The sequence below is a fragment of the Hippocampus guttulatus genome, chromosome 11 (assembly GCF_054856545.1).
Source record: "Hippocampus guttulatus isolate MCC_2025c chromosome 11, RoL_Hgut_1.0, whole genome shotgun sequence".
Classification (NCBI taxonomy): domain Eukaryota; kingdom Metazoa; phylum Chordata; class Actinopteri; order Syngnathiformes; family Syngnathidae; genus Hippocampus; species Hippocampus guttulatus.
The window spans coordinates 7,408,176-7,428,070 of NC_141271.1; the positions used below are offsets into that span (position 1 = coordinate 7,408,176).

Here is a 19,895-nt window from a genome sequence, read left to right on the forward strand (position 1 = left end):
CCGGGGGGGGTTTCCCCCCTAACAGGTAGTTCCGTTTGCTTTAGATTTCCGAAAATCGCTTGCACCAGAAACACTGACAGCATTATTGCAGTGCAAAGTAAATATGAATGGATGCTGTAACTTCGAGCCGATGGGTCAGCATTTGGAGTTGGTGAAAAAAGTAACGCAGGAATACAACTCTGAACACAGTAATGCCACTAAGTAGAATGATGATTAGACATTAACCAGACATTGTATTATGGAGATCTACAATAAATATCATTGAAAATTTTGTGGGGTTTTTTCTGCCGTTATTTTGACATATAAAATGCTTTGGTATGTTATAAGGATTTTTTGCTCTTTATAAGGATTTTTTTGGTAGTTTATACAGGTTGGCGCTCCGAAAAGTTGACAGGTATGACTGTTTTTACGTTACTAGTACTGTATAGTGCTTCTGACACTTTGAATTCTATTATTTTTGTAAGGAATGTTTACATACAGTACATACATTAAAGAGAGAGAGAGAGAGAGAGAGAGAGAGAACGAGAAAGACAGAGGGGCCACGGTACAAGATTGACTTGAGCAAAATTTCAATTTAAAACTTTTTTTTGGGGGAGTACGTTTTTTTGGGGGGGGTCGTCAAATTTAGGGGTACTTATCTGCAAATGAATGACCTCAGGCTGTTTCACAACATGTTTAGCACTGATCCAGCAAACGGCATTTATGTTTTGTGTGGCAGGTGAACACTCCAACCCCCCCCCCCCTTTTTCTGTGCGCGTGTTGACATGTTTGTGAGGACACATCCACACGCCTCCAACATCACTTCCCGAAAAGGTCGAGATGGTTTGAAGTAATGCTGTGTGCATGCATGCATGTGTTGATTTCTATCTGCGCATGTGCATACACATACGTGTAAGGTGAAATGGATATATGTCCAAATGCCAAAGGCCACGGATTTGCTCTTGATCGGGACACACAAGCACGCATCAATCGATGCAGCATGGGGCTGTGCTGGTATTAAAAATGAATGAAATATTACATTATTTATGTCTCTGCATTATTAATGCTAGAAAGTATACACACAAATCTGCTTGGACCATCACACCTTTCACTTACAAAAAAAAAAAAAAAAAAACGAGTGTGTTTTTGTTTGTTATGATCATTTTAAGTCATTTACATTGTACCATAAACACTGATCGGTTTGCTTGATTCAGCTTACATCTAATTCATCGATAACTGAATGTATGTCGTAATAAGAAAGGTACATATTTACCTTTACTCAGGATGATTTTTTTCTCACAATTTATTTGTTTGTTAGTCTGCAGGAACACAACCATTCCATTGCTCTCTTTTCTTATGGAAATACTTTCTTCCATATCACGAACGGAGCTCTCCGTGTTCAAATTCTGCAACATTAACTCGGGCTACAATGCCTGTGAAACAATACAAATGGAGTATAAGGTGCTTCGGAGTGTAAGGCGCACCTTCAATGAATGGCCTGTTTTGAAACTGTTTTCATATATAGGGCACACCACACTGTAAGGCGCATATAATAGAAGCTGTAATAATGGATGCGGTTGCATTAGACATCCACTAGATGGAGCTACGCTGAAGGGAATACAATATAATACACCTTTATTTATAGAGAGCTTTCATAACCGCCGTAGCTGTAACAAAGCGCTTTACAGAACATTTAAAATACTACGTCCAAGAAATCTGCATATTGATCCATATAGAAGGCACATCGGATTATAAGGTGCACTGTCAGTCTTTGAGAAAATTTTATGCTTTTAGGTGCACCTTATAGTGCCGAAAATACGTAATATACACCGATAATCCTTCAATGTATGATTTCCATGAAAAATAGAGGGAAATGGGGAAAAACAAACAAAAATGTTCCATAAATATTGTACTAAATTTGAAAAACAATCATGGAATATGTAAATCTGTGGATGTTGAACCACCAGTATGTGGGGTTTGACTGTATACGCAATCCTCACATCCATACCCAACAACTGCAACAGCATGGAATACAGTTTGGATTTCAAAGTACTCCAATAAATAACTCCTGCTAATCAGGAAGTCTCCTCAACCAGCCCTGGTCCTTTTACCACAACAGTCCTGTCCTCAAAAACCTTTTCTGGCTCCTTATTCCTCAATGCTTTCATTCAAAACACTTCATCACTATTGCCAGTCTTCCAGTACCTCATTGAGTTGCTACACCCTCCACACGGCCTCTGTTTCAGACCTTATTTCCCAACCGGTGGGGGTTCATCTCCTCCTCCAGTGTTGCCCCCTCCCTCTGTGTCAAACTCCACAATGCATTTGCAATTACACATACCGATCCATCCATCCATTTTCCGATCCGCTTATCCTCACAAGGGTCGCGGGGGGTGCTGGAGCCTATCGCAGCCATCTTCGGGCAGCAGGCAGGGGACACCCTGAACCGGTTGCCAGCCAATCGCAGGACACACAGAGACGAACAACCATCCTCTCTCACACTCACACCTAGGGAAAATTTGGAGTGTTCAATCAGCCTGTCATGCATGTTTGTGGAATGTGGGAGGAAACCGGAGTACCCGGAGAAAACCCACGCAGGCTCGGGGAGAACATGCAAATGCCTCACAGGGAGGCTGGAGCTGGAATTGAACCCGGTATCTCTTCTCTGTGAGGTCAACGCGCTAACCACTAGACCCCCGGGCCGCCCTACACACACCTAGACCCTATTCTCGGCAAATACTGATAGTTCGTGTTATCTAAGTACAATACTGTACTTTATAAAGTGCTTGTGTGTGCTGTGTCAATAAAATGCGATTTGGTCATTTAACAGTTCATTAAACTTACAAGATGATTAATAAATTCAATTTAGGATTGTTTTGTCTTTGGGTTCCTGAGTGTCATTGATTGATTGTGATGAGTTTGTCCCATGAGGAAAATGCCTGCTAAAAAACAGGACATCTGGTTTTCTTTTTTTCCCCTCCGCAAATGTCGACCTTTTCTTTAACTTCAGTGACATGCGCAAATGCGCATGCCTTAATGCGAGAAAGAGTGATGATCGATGATGTAACCTTTGCATCTGTCCACAGTATAACTTGCAGCATGGGCGTAAATCAGTGCAGTGCACTGACAATTGCAACTCCAAAACAGCGGAATAAATGCCTTTGGCTAATGGTTTGAACCAAAATGGTGTAAAATAGAGGGTGTGGTTGAATTGTATAGTCTTGGCTTTTTATTTAGTCTGTGTTGTTTGTATGACACCACTGAGTGTATCTTTATCTCATATGTGGTCATTTAAGTTTGGTTTCTTTCATGCATTTTGTGTTTTTATTCAACTTAAACGTGATATTCTTTAAGCTTCTGATTGGCTAACAAAGCCTTGTAAGGGTTAAATCTCCCCGTTGCTTCGGCACAAACAACAGCTCGATCCAAGTTCATTGTTCACCAGCTCGCTACATCACATTTTGAAGCGGTTGTCTTTCATGGGTCTGACAGAATGATTATTGTACTCCCCTCGAGTGAGAAAGAGGAGTGCCACTGTTGCCGATGCACTTCTCGGCCGTCTATTGAATGCCAGGAGAACCTTAAAAGACGTCACACAACCGATGTTTTTGATACATTGTCATATATTTCAAATGTGTTTTAAAACATAAAACATCTGGGGGTTTTTTGTTCATGTGATCTCCATATTGGGGCTTCTTAAGCTTCGTGGGTCTAAAACGTATCCCCTGTGGTAAACGGGTTCACCGTAAATGCTTTTAATTCGTGGCTATTTTGATTGTAGTTGATTGATGGCGATGGAAAACCTGTGATGAAGGGTAATGGATGAAGCCTACACCCTGAAGCAGACTACCGAGATTAAGCAATAACGGCGTTTTATTGAACGAAAGTGAACGTGAGAAGGAAAAATGACAAATGTTGACGCACCCAAGTGACTGGGGAAATGAAACACAAATCAGCAACACACACTGAACAGAATCATCTCAAAAACACAATTTGTAAGATGCAATTTAAATCCAAAAGTTTAAAAAGAAAAAAAAAGGTTGCAAATCACTGACACTACCAAGAAAAAATATATTATGCACTCCACACACACACGTACACACACACATCGGGTCTGCACAGTGTCATTTTGAGAGCTCCGTCTGCGGCTCACTTGAACGTTTTGCAGCAATTATTAACGGCAGATTTCCCCAAAGCTGCTGGCGCTTGTCAACTCGGCCGCCGCTCATCATCCGTGTGACACAGAGCGTTCGAGGGGAGGAAAGGGGGAGGCAGAAACACAGATGGAGGGAAGGCCGTGCACAAGATGTTTGTGTCATAGCTTGATTTCTTCTCTTCTTCTCACCCTTCCTCCTCATCCTTCCCTCTTCTGCCATCTTCCTCTCCTCCACCTCACCTCCTTTCACTCTCCCTTCAGCCTCTTACTCCTTCTCCACATGCCGGAGCCCTTTTTAATTTGTACCTGCATCCTCTCTGCAGCACCAATGATGATTCTATGCACATATAGAGTGATACACAAGAATGAATGTTGACTATTCCATACTTTTTTTTTTTAAATTGTGGAAATGATACAGATCGGTAAGGTTGGGCATCGAGAAACAAATGGAACCGGGATTAACATTCTGCTACGCCCAGAATCATGCAGATTTTAAAACACGGTAACATTTTATGCCTACTTGACCGCGCGGAAGAAGAAACTGAACCCATACGAAGAAGCCCCTTTGCGGGGTCAGCGGTTTCAAATTGCTTTGATGAATTGAAACCTTTGAAACCAGAAATCAAGAAGGAGGCAAATAATATTTCACAGTACTGTACTAGTTAAAAATAGCCCCTTGAGTCGCACATAGTGAAGTTCATAAACACTAAGAAGTACAAAGTAAAAAAAACTGAGAAGTTAATGTGACTGAATCCACAAAATAATAGCTCCCTCTTTTTTTGTTTTTAACTGAGAATCGTTTGTGACCGTAATCACATCGAAGAACCAGATCCAAAACCAGAATCATCCAAATTCAAACGATGCCCAAACCTATTGATTAGGTGTGCAGGTTGTAGCAAACTCTTAACACCAAATCTATCATAATAATAGCACACATATACAAAAGACAAACATTTCTTTCCACTGCACTCTTCACGGTTAAATTAGGAGCCCACCAGTCGATCACGATCGACTGATTGGCACTCCCGGTGTACATCTATTTTCTTTAGCATCTATCATCAACTATCATCATCATCTTTCGCTATCTTCCACCCATCTTTCCATCTGCCATCCTTCCTCTGCATCAGCGCATCCTTTCATCTCTGGCATCCTCTTGAGCATTTACCATTTATCCATTCTCTTTAGGGATCTTCCATTCAACTGTTTTGAGCCATCTTCATCCATCCGTCCTCTTTATCTGCCACTGGTTATTTCAGCCATTTATACTCTTTCGAGCCCGTCATCCTCTTTAGAATTTTTAGTCCACCCTCTTGAGCCATCTTGCATCCACCCTTTGGATCTGTCGTCTAGCATTTACCAACCACTCATATTATTTGGCCATCTTCTATTCATTTACACACACTCCCATCCGTCATGTATTCATCTGCCATCCTCCTTCAGTCATTCGTCATCACACATCCTACCATTTATGCTCATAAACCATTCAGCCACCCATGCACCTGTAATGGATGGATGTATGGATGGATGGATGTTTTTCCCCATTTAGCATAAATGACAGATAGCTGAATAGAATGGAGGAAGCTCAGATGGATGATGGACCGCTGTCCACTTACGGGTCCATTTGGCTCATCATTACATCCGTACATCGATCTCAAATTAAATCAAGAAGAATATTTTATATTCTAACAATGTTCAAATTAAATGGGAATGTGTTGATGCAGGTAAGGGAGATCTGATTGGCTCCGACTCTCTGACGAAAGAGCAAGTGATCAAGACCAACGCCAACGTCAAGGCGCTGACCTACTGCGACCTTCAATACATCAGCCTGAAGGGCCTCCGAGAGGTGTTGCGACTGTACCCGGAGTATGCCCAGAAGTTCATCAGTGAGATCCAACATGACCTAACCTACAACCTGCGTGAGGGCCATGCCTCAGATGTGAGTTGGCATCTTTTAATGCCACACGTTCACATAAATATATCAATCGTTCTTCAAGAACACACCAGACAAGAAGGCGTTATTGTATGTCACGGACTGAGATAATTACATGCTTTTTTTCTGATAGAATGAAGTTTCTCTTGTTATACCAGCTTCCTCCTACATGCCAAAAATCACGTTCAATCCACTCAAGACTCACAAACGTCCATAGTTGTTGATGTGAGTGTGGCTATGAATGGTTGTTTTCTATGTGCGCCGAAACTGGCTGGGATAGGCTCCAGCTCACAGGTGACCCCAATTGAGGCGAAGCAGTATAGAAAATGGATGGCTGGATGCTTGCATCATGCTTAAGTGCATTCCATAGCACTGAGGTCAGAGTAGAAAATCTATTGAGTCAAATATAGATTAAAGCAAAAGATGGATAAAAATGAGCATTCACAGTGGTGTGTGTGTGTGCATGTGCGTGTGCGTGTGCGTGTGCGTGTGTGCGTGTGTGCGTGTGTGTGTGTGTGTGTGTGTGTGTGTGTGTGCCAAACTTCACATACCTTCATGTGCAACCACCGGCATGCAAAATGAAAGCCTCAGGGGATGCTCACCTTTAGAGTAGTTTTCACGCATGAAGGCTATGCATGAACTGGCTAATATGAATTTAGTACACATGCACTGGGTTGTTTACACCACAGTGTGCGGTCACATGCACACACAAACAGTGCGGCGGCGGGTACTGCAGTAGCAGTGGATGCCGAGAATAGCTCATTGCTGCTTTTTGAAGCCGTTCTGCTGCTAAAAATAGAGCAGGGAGATGAAGGGGGGAAGCACGGGCTCTCCCTGGCTGGCTGTGTCCCCTGCAGCTGCTGCTAAGATTGGATCACGGCGGATAAAAATAACCCAGCCACTCGAGGAGGAGGATGAGTGGCTGGCTTTGCCTCTTTCTCTCCCACTGCAGTGTTTTTTTTTTCTTGTTTTGTTTTTTAAACTGCAGAGTCCAAGTGTTCCCAGTGTGCTGACATGAGAAAAGTTTTATGCACGAGGAGGACAGTTGAAGAGCATGTGTTTGGATAACGGGCATTTATGTTGCTTATTTATGCTGGTCGAGCAAATATACAAGAAATAGCATACACTACCCGCCACATTATTTGGTACACCTTCAGATGGATGGATGGATGGATGAATGGATGGTTGGAAAAGTGAAAGGGTGAATGGGTAGATGGGCTCATGGATGGGTTGATGGATGGAAGAATGGATGGGCTCATGGATGAATGCATGAATGGATGGATGAGTGTTTGGCTGAGTTACGAGATGTTTGGATTGATTGATTGATGTTTGATGGCTGAGTGAGTTTCAGTCAATGCATCCATCAATGCTGATGGATAGATGAGTGGAGGAATGGATGGAAATGTGGGTCGGTATGAATGGATGAATGGATGAGGGTTTAGGTCATGGGTGTTGAACCCCGGTCCTCGAGGGCCCCTATCCAGCCTGTTTTAGATGTTTCCCTCCTCCTACACAACTGATTCAAATGTTCAGCTCATCAGCAAGCTCTGAGAATTCTGATAACGATCCCGATCTTTTGGATCATCTGTGTTGAAGGCCGGAGACATACAGGATGGATAGGAGCCGTCGAGGACCTGGGTTGGACACCCCTGCTTTAAGTTGGTGGATGGATGAATGATGGGTGGATACATTGATTATGGATCAATGTATGTTTAGGTTGAGGGATGATTGCAGTAGGGCCGGATGATCAATTGAAATGTAATTGTGATTTTGACTTCCCTCGATCTTTAAAATGTAATAATCGAAGAAAAATGAATAATGTGCAGAGGTGTGTGTTGCAGCCGCTGTAAAAGGAACCTGAATGCACCATGTTGCTTGGGTAATGGCTAAGAGTGCAGCGTCTGTAATCATATTTGAATACAATAAATGTTTTGTGAACATTGCTCGTGCGAATGCTGACCTCCCAAAAAAAATTGTATCAACTTCGGGAGTGACATTGCTTCAAAATAATGAATATTGACACACAAAAGCTGTAGAAACATCCACAGATGACAATGTTCATAGCCAGAAATTCTTCCCAATCTGTGGAAAACGAGTTATCCTAATAGAATTCAATCGCACATTTCTTCTGATCTTATTGTAAATGTGTACTCCATGCATGCATGGCACCACACTGCCCCCAAGAGTCCAACACGTGCACCGCAGATGCTATTTCCATCCATCCATTATCTGTATTTGTTTTGATATACTGTCTTGATTTTTTTATATTTTTTATTTTACTATACAGTATTCTTATTTCTAAATTCTTATTCATTTATTTCCTTTTCCTTACAAATTATATTAAAGTTGAGTTTTCAAGGATTCAAGCAATTTTACTTCCCTCAAAATTCAAAGCCACAATGATCTAAGGACTCTTTTGTTATACCAACACAAATTTCTACGGGCTATAGCAAGAAATACGATACCCAAGGTCCAAGGTTTGGTCAGTAAGTCCCAAAACTTAATAAATAAGATAAAAAGATCTTTACTTCTTTAACGTTTGGATGTGTGCAAAGAATGCAAGTCATCAAAGGTGTGGATGTAGCACAATGAAAATGAAAGAGGCTTGAATTTCACATGATATTTACCAAGTCATTTTGAACTTGGCCAAAACAATAGGGAGTTCGAGAATAAAATGTTGCGGGGACGAATGGGCATGAGGCTATGATAGTAGTTTGGGGTTTTCGAGTTTTAGTAATTGAATCGACGCTAAGTTTTGAATTCAGTGAATAATTGTTGAATCAATCGTGATTTCAATTTCAGTCGAAATCATTGTGATTTTTTTCCCCCATAATCATCCAGCCCTAGATTGCTGATGGATGATGGAAGGATATTTAGATGAGTTGAGGAATGGACAGATGGATGGTTCAGACTGAATGGGCTGATGGATCAATGGATTGATATTTAGACCTGAATTAATTCATAATGAAAGAGTGGATAAATGCAAATACAGTCATGTACAGTAGATAGATAATCAATCAATGAATTAATGGATTAGTTAATAGTTTGATAGACTGATGGACAGACAGCTTGACACTACATTTGTTTGTATCAGATGTCATGATATTATGCAGGTAACGTTATACTGTGGCCATTGGAATCGGAGGGCAAACGGAGACTTGCAGCGAGACCTTCTTCAGAACATGTCATACAGACAACATGACTGATTAACACTGTCCTCACCTCACGTGGTGAACATCTGCCGTTTACGCCTACTCTCACGCGAGAAGTCAAGGGCGAGCACTCGTATTGATAAGTGCTGTACTTGCAGAGGCACGTGCACTTCCATTTAGAAACACACACACACACACACACAGACAAGAGTGGTACAGCAAACTTGGGCACGAGCTCACTTGATGATCACGCCCCCACATCGCACATGCAGGGTCTCTTTGGATGCCTCTGGAGCCGCCAGCTAAGAATAGAACAGAGGAGCTAAAAATAAATCACACTGCCACAGGAGGAAGATGATGGGGGCGGAGGTAGGGGGGGCAGTGAACAAGAGGATGCTGAGCAGGCAAAGATGTGGGCTGAAGATGGAGAAAGATGCAAATGGGAAATCTGTCTGCGTGATGAAACATGAAACGCAGTCATTATCATTGCTTCTGTTTTTAGACTGCAAGAGGTGTCATTGTTCAAAACACTTTCATTGTGAATGAATAATTACTGTCGTCCTGGACTGTAGTACCGCTTTGAAAACAGTTTTTCTGAGCAATACAAAACACGAGGGCCACACTGAACAGAAAAGTGGAGATATTTGTCTCATTCATAATTGCAGCACTGCATTTGTCAACTTTTCATTTGACTGTCGTTATTTCTGAATTTCATGTGATTGTTTTTGAACTTGTGTTTGGTCAATTTAGTTTTTGCACTAATGTTTATTTATTTATACATGTATTTTATTTTTAAAATTATAGAATTAATTCCATTTTTAGGACACTCACTATGGGTTTTTTTTTAGTTTTCGTATCAATAAATATAATGCACATTTTTTTGCAAGGTTCTCATGTGCCTAAAAATATTTCAACTACTGTACATCCATTTATATGTTGACTTCAATTTTCCTCATTAAATTTGCACACGTAACTGTGATATGTGTGGTGAGGGAGGGCTGGAAACAGTATTCTGCTGTATATAAAATAAAAGTGCGGCGGCGATTAACCTGAAATGACACAACGCACACTCATTCTCGGGCCACATCTGTCATGTTAAATGAGGCATCTAACAAAACAACCCCCCGCCCCAAAAAAAAGACAAAGAGGGAAGTCAATAAAGATATTCTAATTAGCCTAGCATGAGCCTCAGAGTGAAACTTCATTTCCTAGTTGGCATTCATTCCGCCACCCATCAGCTTTTAAGTATTGACTGAAAGAATGAGATCAGGGATGAGAACAAGTGGAGTGAGGGTCTACGAAGCACCTCGAACACATCACTGACTCAACCCCTGACTCTGGGGTCAGGGGTTGGTCTCGGTGCTTTCAAAAGATTTAAAATCTACTGTACTTTAAATTTGTTTCTCCCATTTCTGACACACGTACGTTGTGCCTGCTGGAGACATAAGCAAATTAAGCCCCTGCTTGAGGCCCTCTGGTCACTAGGGATCCCCTAATAAGTGTGAAGATTATTTATTTATTTATTTTTTTACATATTAAAATATTTAAAAATTGATAGTGGTAGCACAAACAAAAAATCCGCCAGCCCAGTGTGTCTCAACACTACAAGTACAAGTAACCATTGGTAGTATGTGGGCTCCCTCTAGTGGCCTCCGTAAGTATTACTTAATTAAATGTTCAAACTGTACATAATGTTATCTTGGTTTAAACTTCTTTTTTTTTCTTCAAATCTATTACAGAACATCTGTTAAGTGCAGTTGAGTTAAATTTTTATGAACAATACGTTTGCCTTCCATCGTTAAGAAATGTAACAAATGTAATGTGCGTGTATGTGTGGGTATCAGGCCGACTGGGAGAGTAACGGCGGACTGGTGAAGAAGCTGCCCTCCATCCGAGAGGACGAGGAAGGCGGTGACGAGGAGCAGAACTTGGTGTCCCGTGCGCCCCGCTCGCCTCTGCGCCTCAGCCGGGGCATCAACTCACCACTACGTTCCCCTTTGCTGCCCCCTAGACCCTTCCGCGCCCCCGCCGAGCAGACCCGCCCCGTCACCCTGCAGATACCAATGGTCAGCTTTGCGAGTGCGCCTGGAGAGCTCAGCCCCAGGTAAGCACGACTATTTAGAAAGCTGTTTGAACATTTTGTTCATATTCTTGATATCCAGGAACAGACGAAAGATTGTATGAGTACTTCGATATCATATCAAAGATATCAAGTGATCAAACCAAACAGCGTTCCATAGTTTACAAGTAACGTTTAACCCTTTCATGCACCAATAATAATAACCTGTAACCTGATGACATGATAAGCTGCCCACTGTAGTAACGTAACCACTGTCCCTGAAAGGGTTAATTGCTTCTGAATTGGGCAAAAGTGGCACTAGTAGCAAACAAAACCATTACAAGCATACACGTTTTAATATTGCATCCTCATTGCTTTACTAGTGCACTGAATCGTCTTGTGTGGACAAAGTTTATTCCTGTACACAGAACTTAAAATGGGATTGCAACAAGGCCGGTTCTATCCGTCCATCCATTGTCTAATCCGCTTTATCCTCATGAGGGTTGTGGGGGTGCTGGAGCCTATCCCAGCTGTCTTGCGGCAGTAGGCGGGGGACACCCTGAACCGGGTGCCAGCCAATCGCAGTGCACACAGAGACGAATAACCATCTGCGCTCACACTGACACCTAGGGACAATTTTGAGTGTTCAGTCAGCCTGCCATGCATGTTTGTAGAATGTGGGAGGAAACCGGGGTACCGGTACCGAAATAAAACAAAGACTAGCAGCCGAGATGAAACAAACAACTTAACAGTTACAGCCATACCTCGGTTTTCGACCATAATCCGTTCCAGAAGGCTGTTCGAAAACCGATTTGTTCGAAAACCGAAACCACGCTCTTTTTTTAAAAAAATCTTTATTGAACACGTCTGCTCACAATGGAACACTAGACGAGGAAGTGACACTTCCTCGTCTACCCGAGGAAGCGTCACTTCCTCGTGTAAGGAAGGCGAGAGGAGTCAAGTGGCGCATTTAAGTGCGCTCAGTTTGGTCAAGAAGCGATTTTCGTTGTCGTAATCCGAGGCATAAAAAAAATCGAAATTTTTGGTCGAAAACCGATTTGGTCGAGAACAGAGACGTTCGAAAACCGAGGTTTGACTGTACTTAGGTCTCCTAGATGAGACCATTAAACATGTCAAAAACATGTCAAAAACAGGGCCCAGGCTTGCTGGTATCCTGTAATCAAATGAAAAAAGAGTAATAAGCAAGAGATAATGACAGTAAGAAGTGGAGCGGAGGAGAGAGGCATGATATAATAAAAATATGTAAAATATATTTTGTAGGATTTCATTTGGGGTGGCACAACATTTTCCTAGCCCTGGATAGCAAGGTTGCTTAAACAACTTTCTTTCCAACCATGCTTACACGAGTTGCTCACATTGCAATGGAAGAGTCAGGTTGGTTGCTATAGCAACTTGAACTACAGTCTTGCTTCCAGATCAACGGTGCAATGTTCACGGTCTATCAATCAAAGTTCGATCACATGATGAAAATTCAACACAAAAAGAAATATTTAACATGCATCTGGCACACTAATTTATATAGAATATCAATCATTTTCGGGATCATGATGTAGATTGTGTATTTTTTTTAATAGATTTAAAACAACTAAGAAATGGGCTACTCAGTCATCGCTATACAAATCAACTGTAATTTCTACATTTTCTAAGAATAAGAAAAAGCAACTTTTACCTGTCAGGGTTCACCACAGCAGGTCACAAGCACAGTTACCAACTGAGCCATTCAGCCACCACCAATGATTTCGAAGAATTTTGCATGACAATTACACCCTAACCATAACACAACAACATTGTCAAAAATGGCTTCTGCTCTTCAGCCTGCCTAAATCCAATCATCATCACAATCTGCTGGGTCAAAATAATTAGCTCCACCCCACAGCTACCCAACAAATGTGTTCGGAAAAGTACTCAGCATTGAAAGTGAGAGAGAGAGAGAGAGAGAGAGAGAGAGAGACCTTGGCTGCAAGATTAAAAGTCTTACCAGTAATCAGGCGTCTTGCATCAGGAGCTCATTCACTGCAAACTGGAGTAGCAGAGATGTAATCAGGCCTTACAAAAGCAACTTTACAGACTTCAAATTGGCGTCACACAACTGATTGATGCGACGTCAACGTGTCCCTGCCAAATCACAAAACTCCGCCATGTACTTTCTGCACAGGTTTGTGGACGGTATCGAGACAGAAAACAGTTCCATGTCATCCCAGAAGTTTGAGTTCAGTCCTAGCATGTCGCCTGCAGCGCCGCCCTCGCCTTATTCAGGTAATGTCCACCTAAGCAACCATCCAAGTGACGTCTTGTCTGTAGAGGTTTCACATTCTTCCCAGTGCACGTCATGATATGTGTGTGTATGCGCTTTTGTGAGCAGGCAGTCGAGAGTCATCCGAGATCAAGCAGTGTGTACACAAGTTGACAGAGGAGGTGAGTTGTTCCCGCTTTGATACACGTTTATGTTGCCGGTCTGATACCAGACTCTCTATTGGTATACAATATACTGTACTGTATTACAGCAGTTCACAATGAGGTCATGAGAGGGGTAAACGTGTGCAATGATTTAATTAAGGGACTATGTATTATTTGGAGTCATTCAAAACAAATTGTTAAGCTACTTCAGTATCCATTTCATCACCATCCAACTTGGCAAAAACATTTTAGATCATGGTGTCACACTCAAGGCCCGGGGGCCAGATCCGGCCCGCCAGATCATTTTATGTGGCCCGTGAAAGCAAATCATGTGTGTCAACTTGCTAAAATCTGTACCGAAATGTCAAATTGTCATGTTTAATAAATAACGTGAAGATTTTCCAATAATTTTGTGACCCAGATTACACTCAACGTGAACAATAAATGAATAAACTATTATAATTGACTTAACTGATTTCAAAACTAGTCATCGATTAATTTGTTGTGTACTAGTAATAATTTTATGGTTTCACTGTCATAACGGCCCTCCGAGGGAAGACAAAACCATAATGAGTTTGACACCCCTGTTTTAGATGAATGTAACTCTAAGAAGTCTTATGATTTAATCACCGATGACTATATTCATGAAAGTGTGCTCTCTGTGTCATGGAAAAGCAAAAATCATTCAGAAACTGGACCAGCGTCCACATTGATAATATAAAAAAGACAATCAAGGTGTTTTTCACTGAGAAACTGTATTAAAGCCTCCAGGACCACAATGCACCTGGGAAGTTGCCTCTGCATATTTGGGCACTATGCTCGTGGCCCTTGATAGTTTAGCACAAAGCACAGTCGAAGGCCAATTTCCAAAGTGAGGTCCACAAAGGCACGCTTAGATGTGTTTGGTGTGGAACAAGGTCTATTATCAGTGACATCTGACCTCACAAATTTCCTTCAAGATAAGATTAGCATACATTAGCTTGATATGCTAATACTTTCTCCCATCATTCACGACACAGATGAACAGCCTCTCCAGACAAGTGTCCAAGCTCAGCCAGGAGCTTCAGGAAGTCACACGTCTACTCAAGCCCCTGCTCCACAGAGCGCCGCAGCCCCTCTTGGTGGCCACCGAGCCAAATTTGACCCCGCCTCCCAGCAGCAGCGCCAGCCGTCTGTCGGCGAGCGCCAGCTTGATGGCGCCCGCTCCCATCACGCCGTGCTCCCTCCTGAGACCGGACACTCATTCCCTGTTGGACAGCGGGGACGTGGAGGTCGTGGACTTGCCACAATGCCTTCTCCCTACTCCTCATTCACCACAAAGGCCTAATTCCTCGCCTCCCCCGTGCAACAATCTCCCCTCACCAAAGGAAGGACTTTTTGAGGGGTCTCCAATCTTGGCCTCCTCCAGTATGTTTATTTGCTCGCCACAGGATCGCCCCCCACTGGCATCCGGCACTCCGTCACCGTCGCTGTCTTTCTCCATGTCCCTCTCCTCCACTTCTTCCCTCTCCTCCTGCCACCCGTCTCAACAGACCAGCTCCGTTGGTCGCCGAAGCCTGCTCCCCCCACCTCCTTCCCAGGACACGCCTCCTCCGCCATGGCCCCCACACTTCTCCGCACCGCCGTCTCTCGCATCCTCACCCGGCGACCGTTGTTTGAGACCGTCCCCGTCCGTCCCGCCGGGGTCCCCTGTTGTCGCTGCTCTCCCTTCCCTCCTCTCCCTGCCTTTATCTCTGGACTCACCGAGCAGAAAATACGGAGAACTCCAGCTCGCTCGGGCTTCTAACTCGCACCTTCGCCGAGAGACCGGGCCGGGGGACGGTGCCCCGCAGGAGATGGAGATGCAGGAATGGCGGGCCGAGGCAAGAGAAGGGAGGATTTCCTCGGAGCACATCAGCTTCATCGATGAAGATGAGCCAGCAGTTTATGAGCCAGGAGTGTGAGGGGCAATGCGACAAAAGAAAACGGGAGCAAAGGAGACAAGATCAGGGAAATGCGGCATCAGCGTTCAAGTGAAGGAGCTACAACAGCACACATTGTCCTAAGGGGTGTCCAAACGAAGGTCCGAGGGCTCATTGCGGCCTGCAAATACAAAAATACAAGGTCAAGGTCATCGTAGTTTAGATTGCTCTTGCCTTGGCTCTGAATATGGAGATAGGATTCTGCTGCCACTCAGTGCCAGGGCCGATCTGGTCTCATGGGATACAAGGCAGGGAGCCACCCAAAAATCCAATTAACTTTTTGCTCTATCACCAGGCTGTTTAAAAAAACAGAATGTAAATATCTAAAATAAACTATTTATAAAACAATACTTAAACACATATTCTTTTACACCGATGGATTGGTTTTAGCATGTTCAATAAATTCTTGGTGAAGAATGTCAAAGTGGCCCTTGCATCCTTGGACCTTTCTCGATGTGGCCCTTGGCAGAAAAAGTTTGGACACCCCTGTTTTACAGTATCTCAGCGGTTGGCCGTCAATCCCTGCAGCTACTGTAGCAGAACCATCTTGTGGAGGTTCACACGACTTTGAATTCTCATTTTTCTGAGCTCCAAATGAAACCAGTCAATTATTTGAGACTTTTGTTTCATTTTAGACTCAGCATGGACGTTTCCAAAACCGCTACGTTTGGTTTCTTCGGGCCACCTTCATCAATGGGATGGTCGTTGCTCTTTCCCTGCCCCCAACACTTAAAAAGCAAGTCGTGGGCCCCTCCGTGTCAACAGCGCTTTCCCAGTTAGTACCCCCATCCAAGATGAAAGTATTCTTCAATTTCATGAGTTTTTGTTTTATATTTTTGATTTTGAATGTGAGCCATCACAAAATGGCTCAACCTCCTTGGCCAGAAATGTCATACACTGGGAAAACATTTTGTTGAATTTACTCAATTTTATTTTGTCAAGTAGTTGCGCAAAATAAAATCTTCTGGATCCAGATAATTTTTTTTATGTAGATGAACAGGCTACATAATAAGTAGATGTATAGGCTACTTAACAAATGTACCGGTATCTGGACACAGATGATTTTGTTTCGTGCAAACACTTGACGGAATAAAATTGAGTAAATTCAACACACCATATTTTTTGGTGAAATCGTGCAGTCTTTATAAAAACGAATAAAAACCACAACTTTTTAAAATTAACTTCAAAGGAGAAACAAGAATCGAGTTTGTATTGAAAGTTTTAGGGATTATTATTATTATTCTACAGCGCAGTCAAAAATTTAATACAATTTGATCACAGTTTTAAAAAGAATTGTTCGACATTTAGCACACTCATGAAAATCATCTCCAAGTATCCAATCAACAATAGCCAGGGTAGCTTGTGTCAAAAGGCATTTTGCTGAGTAGCCCACGCATCCTTTTCGACACACTGATTTTCAGGGATTGTTGTTTTCTATTTAAGGAAGAACATGATTGATTTTGAATCCAAGAGGTGTAAAATATATTGATTTTTGAAAATATTTGAGGCGGTGGGCATTTTACAAGATTTTGCTGGTCCGTCATTCCTCACCTGTCAGCGGCCTGGGTACTGTACGTCATCGTCAGTCTGTCATTCTTTCAAGCCAAACCAAAGTGAAATGATTAGTTGGTCAATCCATCATGTTATTTTAACTCCGCTTCCGCCTATAAATTTACCCAGTCCGTCAGTCAGTCCATGACGCCCCCCCCCCACCCCCCTCAAATTATTGATTGAAATGGTCAGTCAGTGGAGTACACTATCTGTCAGTGTATTAATCATATGGGGGTTGCCCAAGCACAAATAACTCACATACACTTATTTGACAATTTATTCAACTGCTGCTGTTTCAACTCCTAAAACGCCACAAGGTTTTTATTTACACCTGACACCAGGTGAGGTTGCCCGACTTTCATTACCATCTTATGTCTCAACAATGGCTGAATGTATTTTCATATATATTTGACCCCCGACATAACCCCAGGCAGCTAGTATAAAAGGTCACGTTGCAATTATTTGATTGCCTGTCTTCAAACATTCAGGGAATATAGTTCTTTATCGAGTGTAACAGAGAATCCTGTTCATTTTTCATCTATCCGAGAGAGCCAACAACAAGTATTTAATTGGCCCACAATAGCCCATGTAGCTTATAATACCGTAGTAGGTCTGGTTGCATGACCATTAAGCCTTCAGGGAAAATGACACAATATCGATGGAAGATGGGTCTGATACAAAGAGATCCACTGAGTACATGATCATTTTCATTGCGATACAAGCCACAATTTTCAACCAAACAGCTTCAAACATTCAAGCATATTTTGCATCTCATCACAAGAACCCAATTGATTTGAAAGGATTGTTGACCCAAGATAGCTCAGGTAGCTAACGGAAGAACAGTGATGATTCAGAATGAAAGTTGAGGCAACACAACGTTTCAGGGATTGTCATCAAATGTCCCTAGAATAAACATATTGCTTTTCAATGATCTTCGATCAAATGTTCACACACTTTCAGGGAATTGGGGTCTTCTGCGCTCTATGTCTAAGGAAGAACCCGAATGCTTTTGAATGAGATCTGACACATGCAAAAAGGCTGAGGTCAAATGTTTCCAAAAAAATAATTGTCATCATTTTTAAGCCTATCGATTTTAAAGGGCTTCTGACCCATGTGCCTGAATCTAATGTCGTGGGTCTGGTTGCCCATCATCAAACTAAAGCAGACAGGGTTTGAACAGACAAAAAAAAGATTTCCGCCCCGTTTGGTGACGTTTTTCAAAGGAATTTCATGGTGTGTGCCAAAGACAAACTTGTTATTGATAGGAAATAGAAACATCATGGTGGTGGGACTCTATCCAATAGTATTGTGACAGTTCATCAAAACTGTTTACAACTTTCACATCACTCCTGAGCTTTAGCCATCCAACCATCGGTGCCTTCTCCTCTATGTCAACACTCCTGATATCCCGAGCAGGCATTTGGAACAAAACAACAAAACTAAAAGCCATCTGATTAAACCTTACACCTTGATCCCAAAACATATTTTGTCATATGTGGAAATGTGGATGGACTATTTTTGTTGAGGATCTCTAATGTAGCACACACACACATACACGCACGCACACACGCTCGTGTTAAACCCCTTTGCTACACTACCCAAAATGCATCCCTGGAAATGGTGTGAGAAAGTGGGACTCAGTACTACTGTATTTAAAAAAAACAAAAAACTACTTGGTGATGTAACACCATGTTACTTGTAAAATATCATTGTGTTTTACTTTTTCTTCTCCTACTCTTTTTTTATTTTCCACAAAAACATGACAAGAAGGAACTCACTTTGGGTTGGGATTATTATTTTTTTTTCTTCTGAAAATAACATTGTGAATCCAATGCATGTCACAACTTTTGTTGCATGAGGAATGTGCCTGCTTTGGAGCTGCACAAGGGCAGCTGCGTGGAGACAAAAAACCCTGTGGGAGGTCTAACATGTATTTTATTATAAAAACAAAACAAAACACGAAAGGGAAAAAGACCTTTGTCACACAATACTCGAGCAGGGGTTCCGACAATAAAGAAGCATTCTTTTGTAATAATAATGGTGGACTCCTGTGATGTTTGAGAGAGCCACTGCTATTCTCATTTGACACTTCATACTGTAAACGCCACCACAAAAAAAAAAAAGTGTGATGAAAAGAAGAGCATAAAACCATAGCTACAGTGAAGTATGGTGATGGCAGCATCAGGAATATGGCCAGTATGAAGGAGTTTTCTTCAGCTGGAAATGATATTTAGGATTGTAAAAGTTCTGACCAGCAGTTAGTGTTAGCACAAAACCTTCAGGCTTCTACTAGAAGCCAAATAAATCTCAGGAAAAATCTACTCCAAACATTAAAATGTGTTTGGACTTCATCAGAAGCACTTGGTGCAACGTGTGCACGTACACTGACATTTAACATGAGGATGTAAGTGCCAACAATTTTGATGGAATTCATGATAGAGAACAATTTTAAATTGTTTTTTAAATTGATGAATTCAGAAAAAAAAGAGCACCTTTTTCACCCAGGACAAAAGGGCGGATGCTGGAGCACCACCTACTGGCTGTGGGTGCACATGCCTGTATACCAACAAATGACTATTTACTGTATTTCCTGCATGATAAGGTGCTTCGGAGTACAAGGCGCACCTTCAATGAATGGCCTATTTTAAGTGTTTTCATTTATATAGGGCGCACTGCATTATAAGGTGCA

At 42.2% G+C, this 19,895-nt stretch overlaps 1 protein-coding gene across 1 annotated transcript in view; it reads left to right on the top strand.

The window, feature by feature from the left end:
• kcnh3 (potassium voltage-gated channel, subfamily H (eag-related), member 3) overlaps nt 1-19,301 on the top strand; it is a 120,701-nt gene extending 101,400 nt beyond the window's left edge. Inside the window, exons 11-15 of the mRNA XM_086123282.1 lie at nt 5,857-6,071; nt 11,062-11,321; nt 13,453-13,553; nt 13,660-13,712; nt 14,714-19,301. Of these exons, the coding sequence (XP_085979408.1) occupies nt 5,857-6,071; nt 11,062-11,321; nt 13,453-13,553; nt 13,660-13,712; nt 14,714-15,637 (1,553 nt within the window). The 3' untranslated portion in view covers nt 15,638-19,301. The remainder of the gene's footprint in view (nt 1-5,856; nt 6,072-11,061; nt 11,322-13,452; nt 13,554-13,659; nt 13,713-14,713) is intronic.
• The last annotated feature ends 594 nt before the right edge of the window (nt 19,302-19,895 follow it).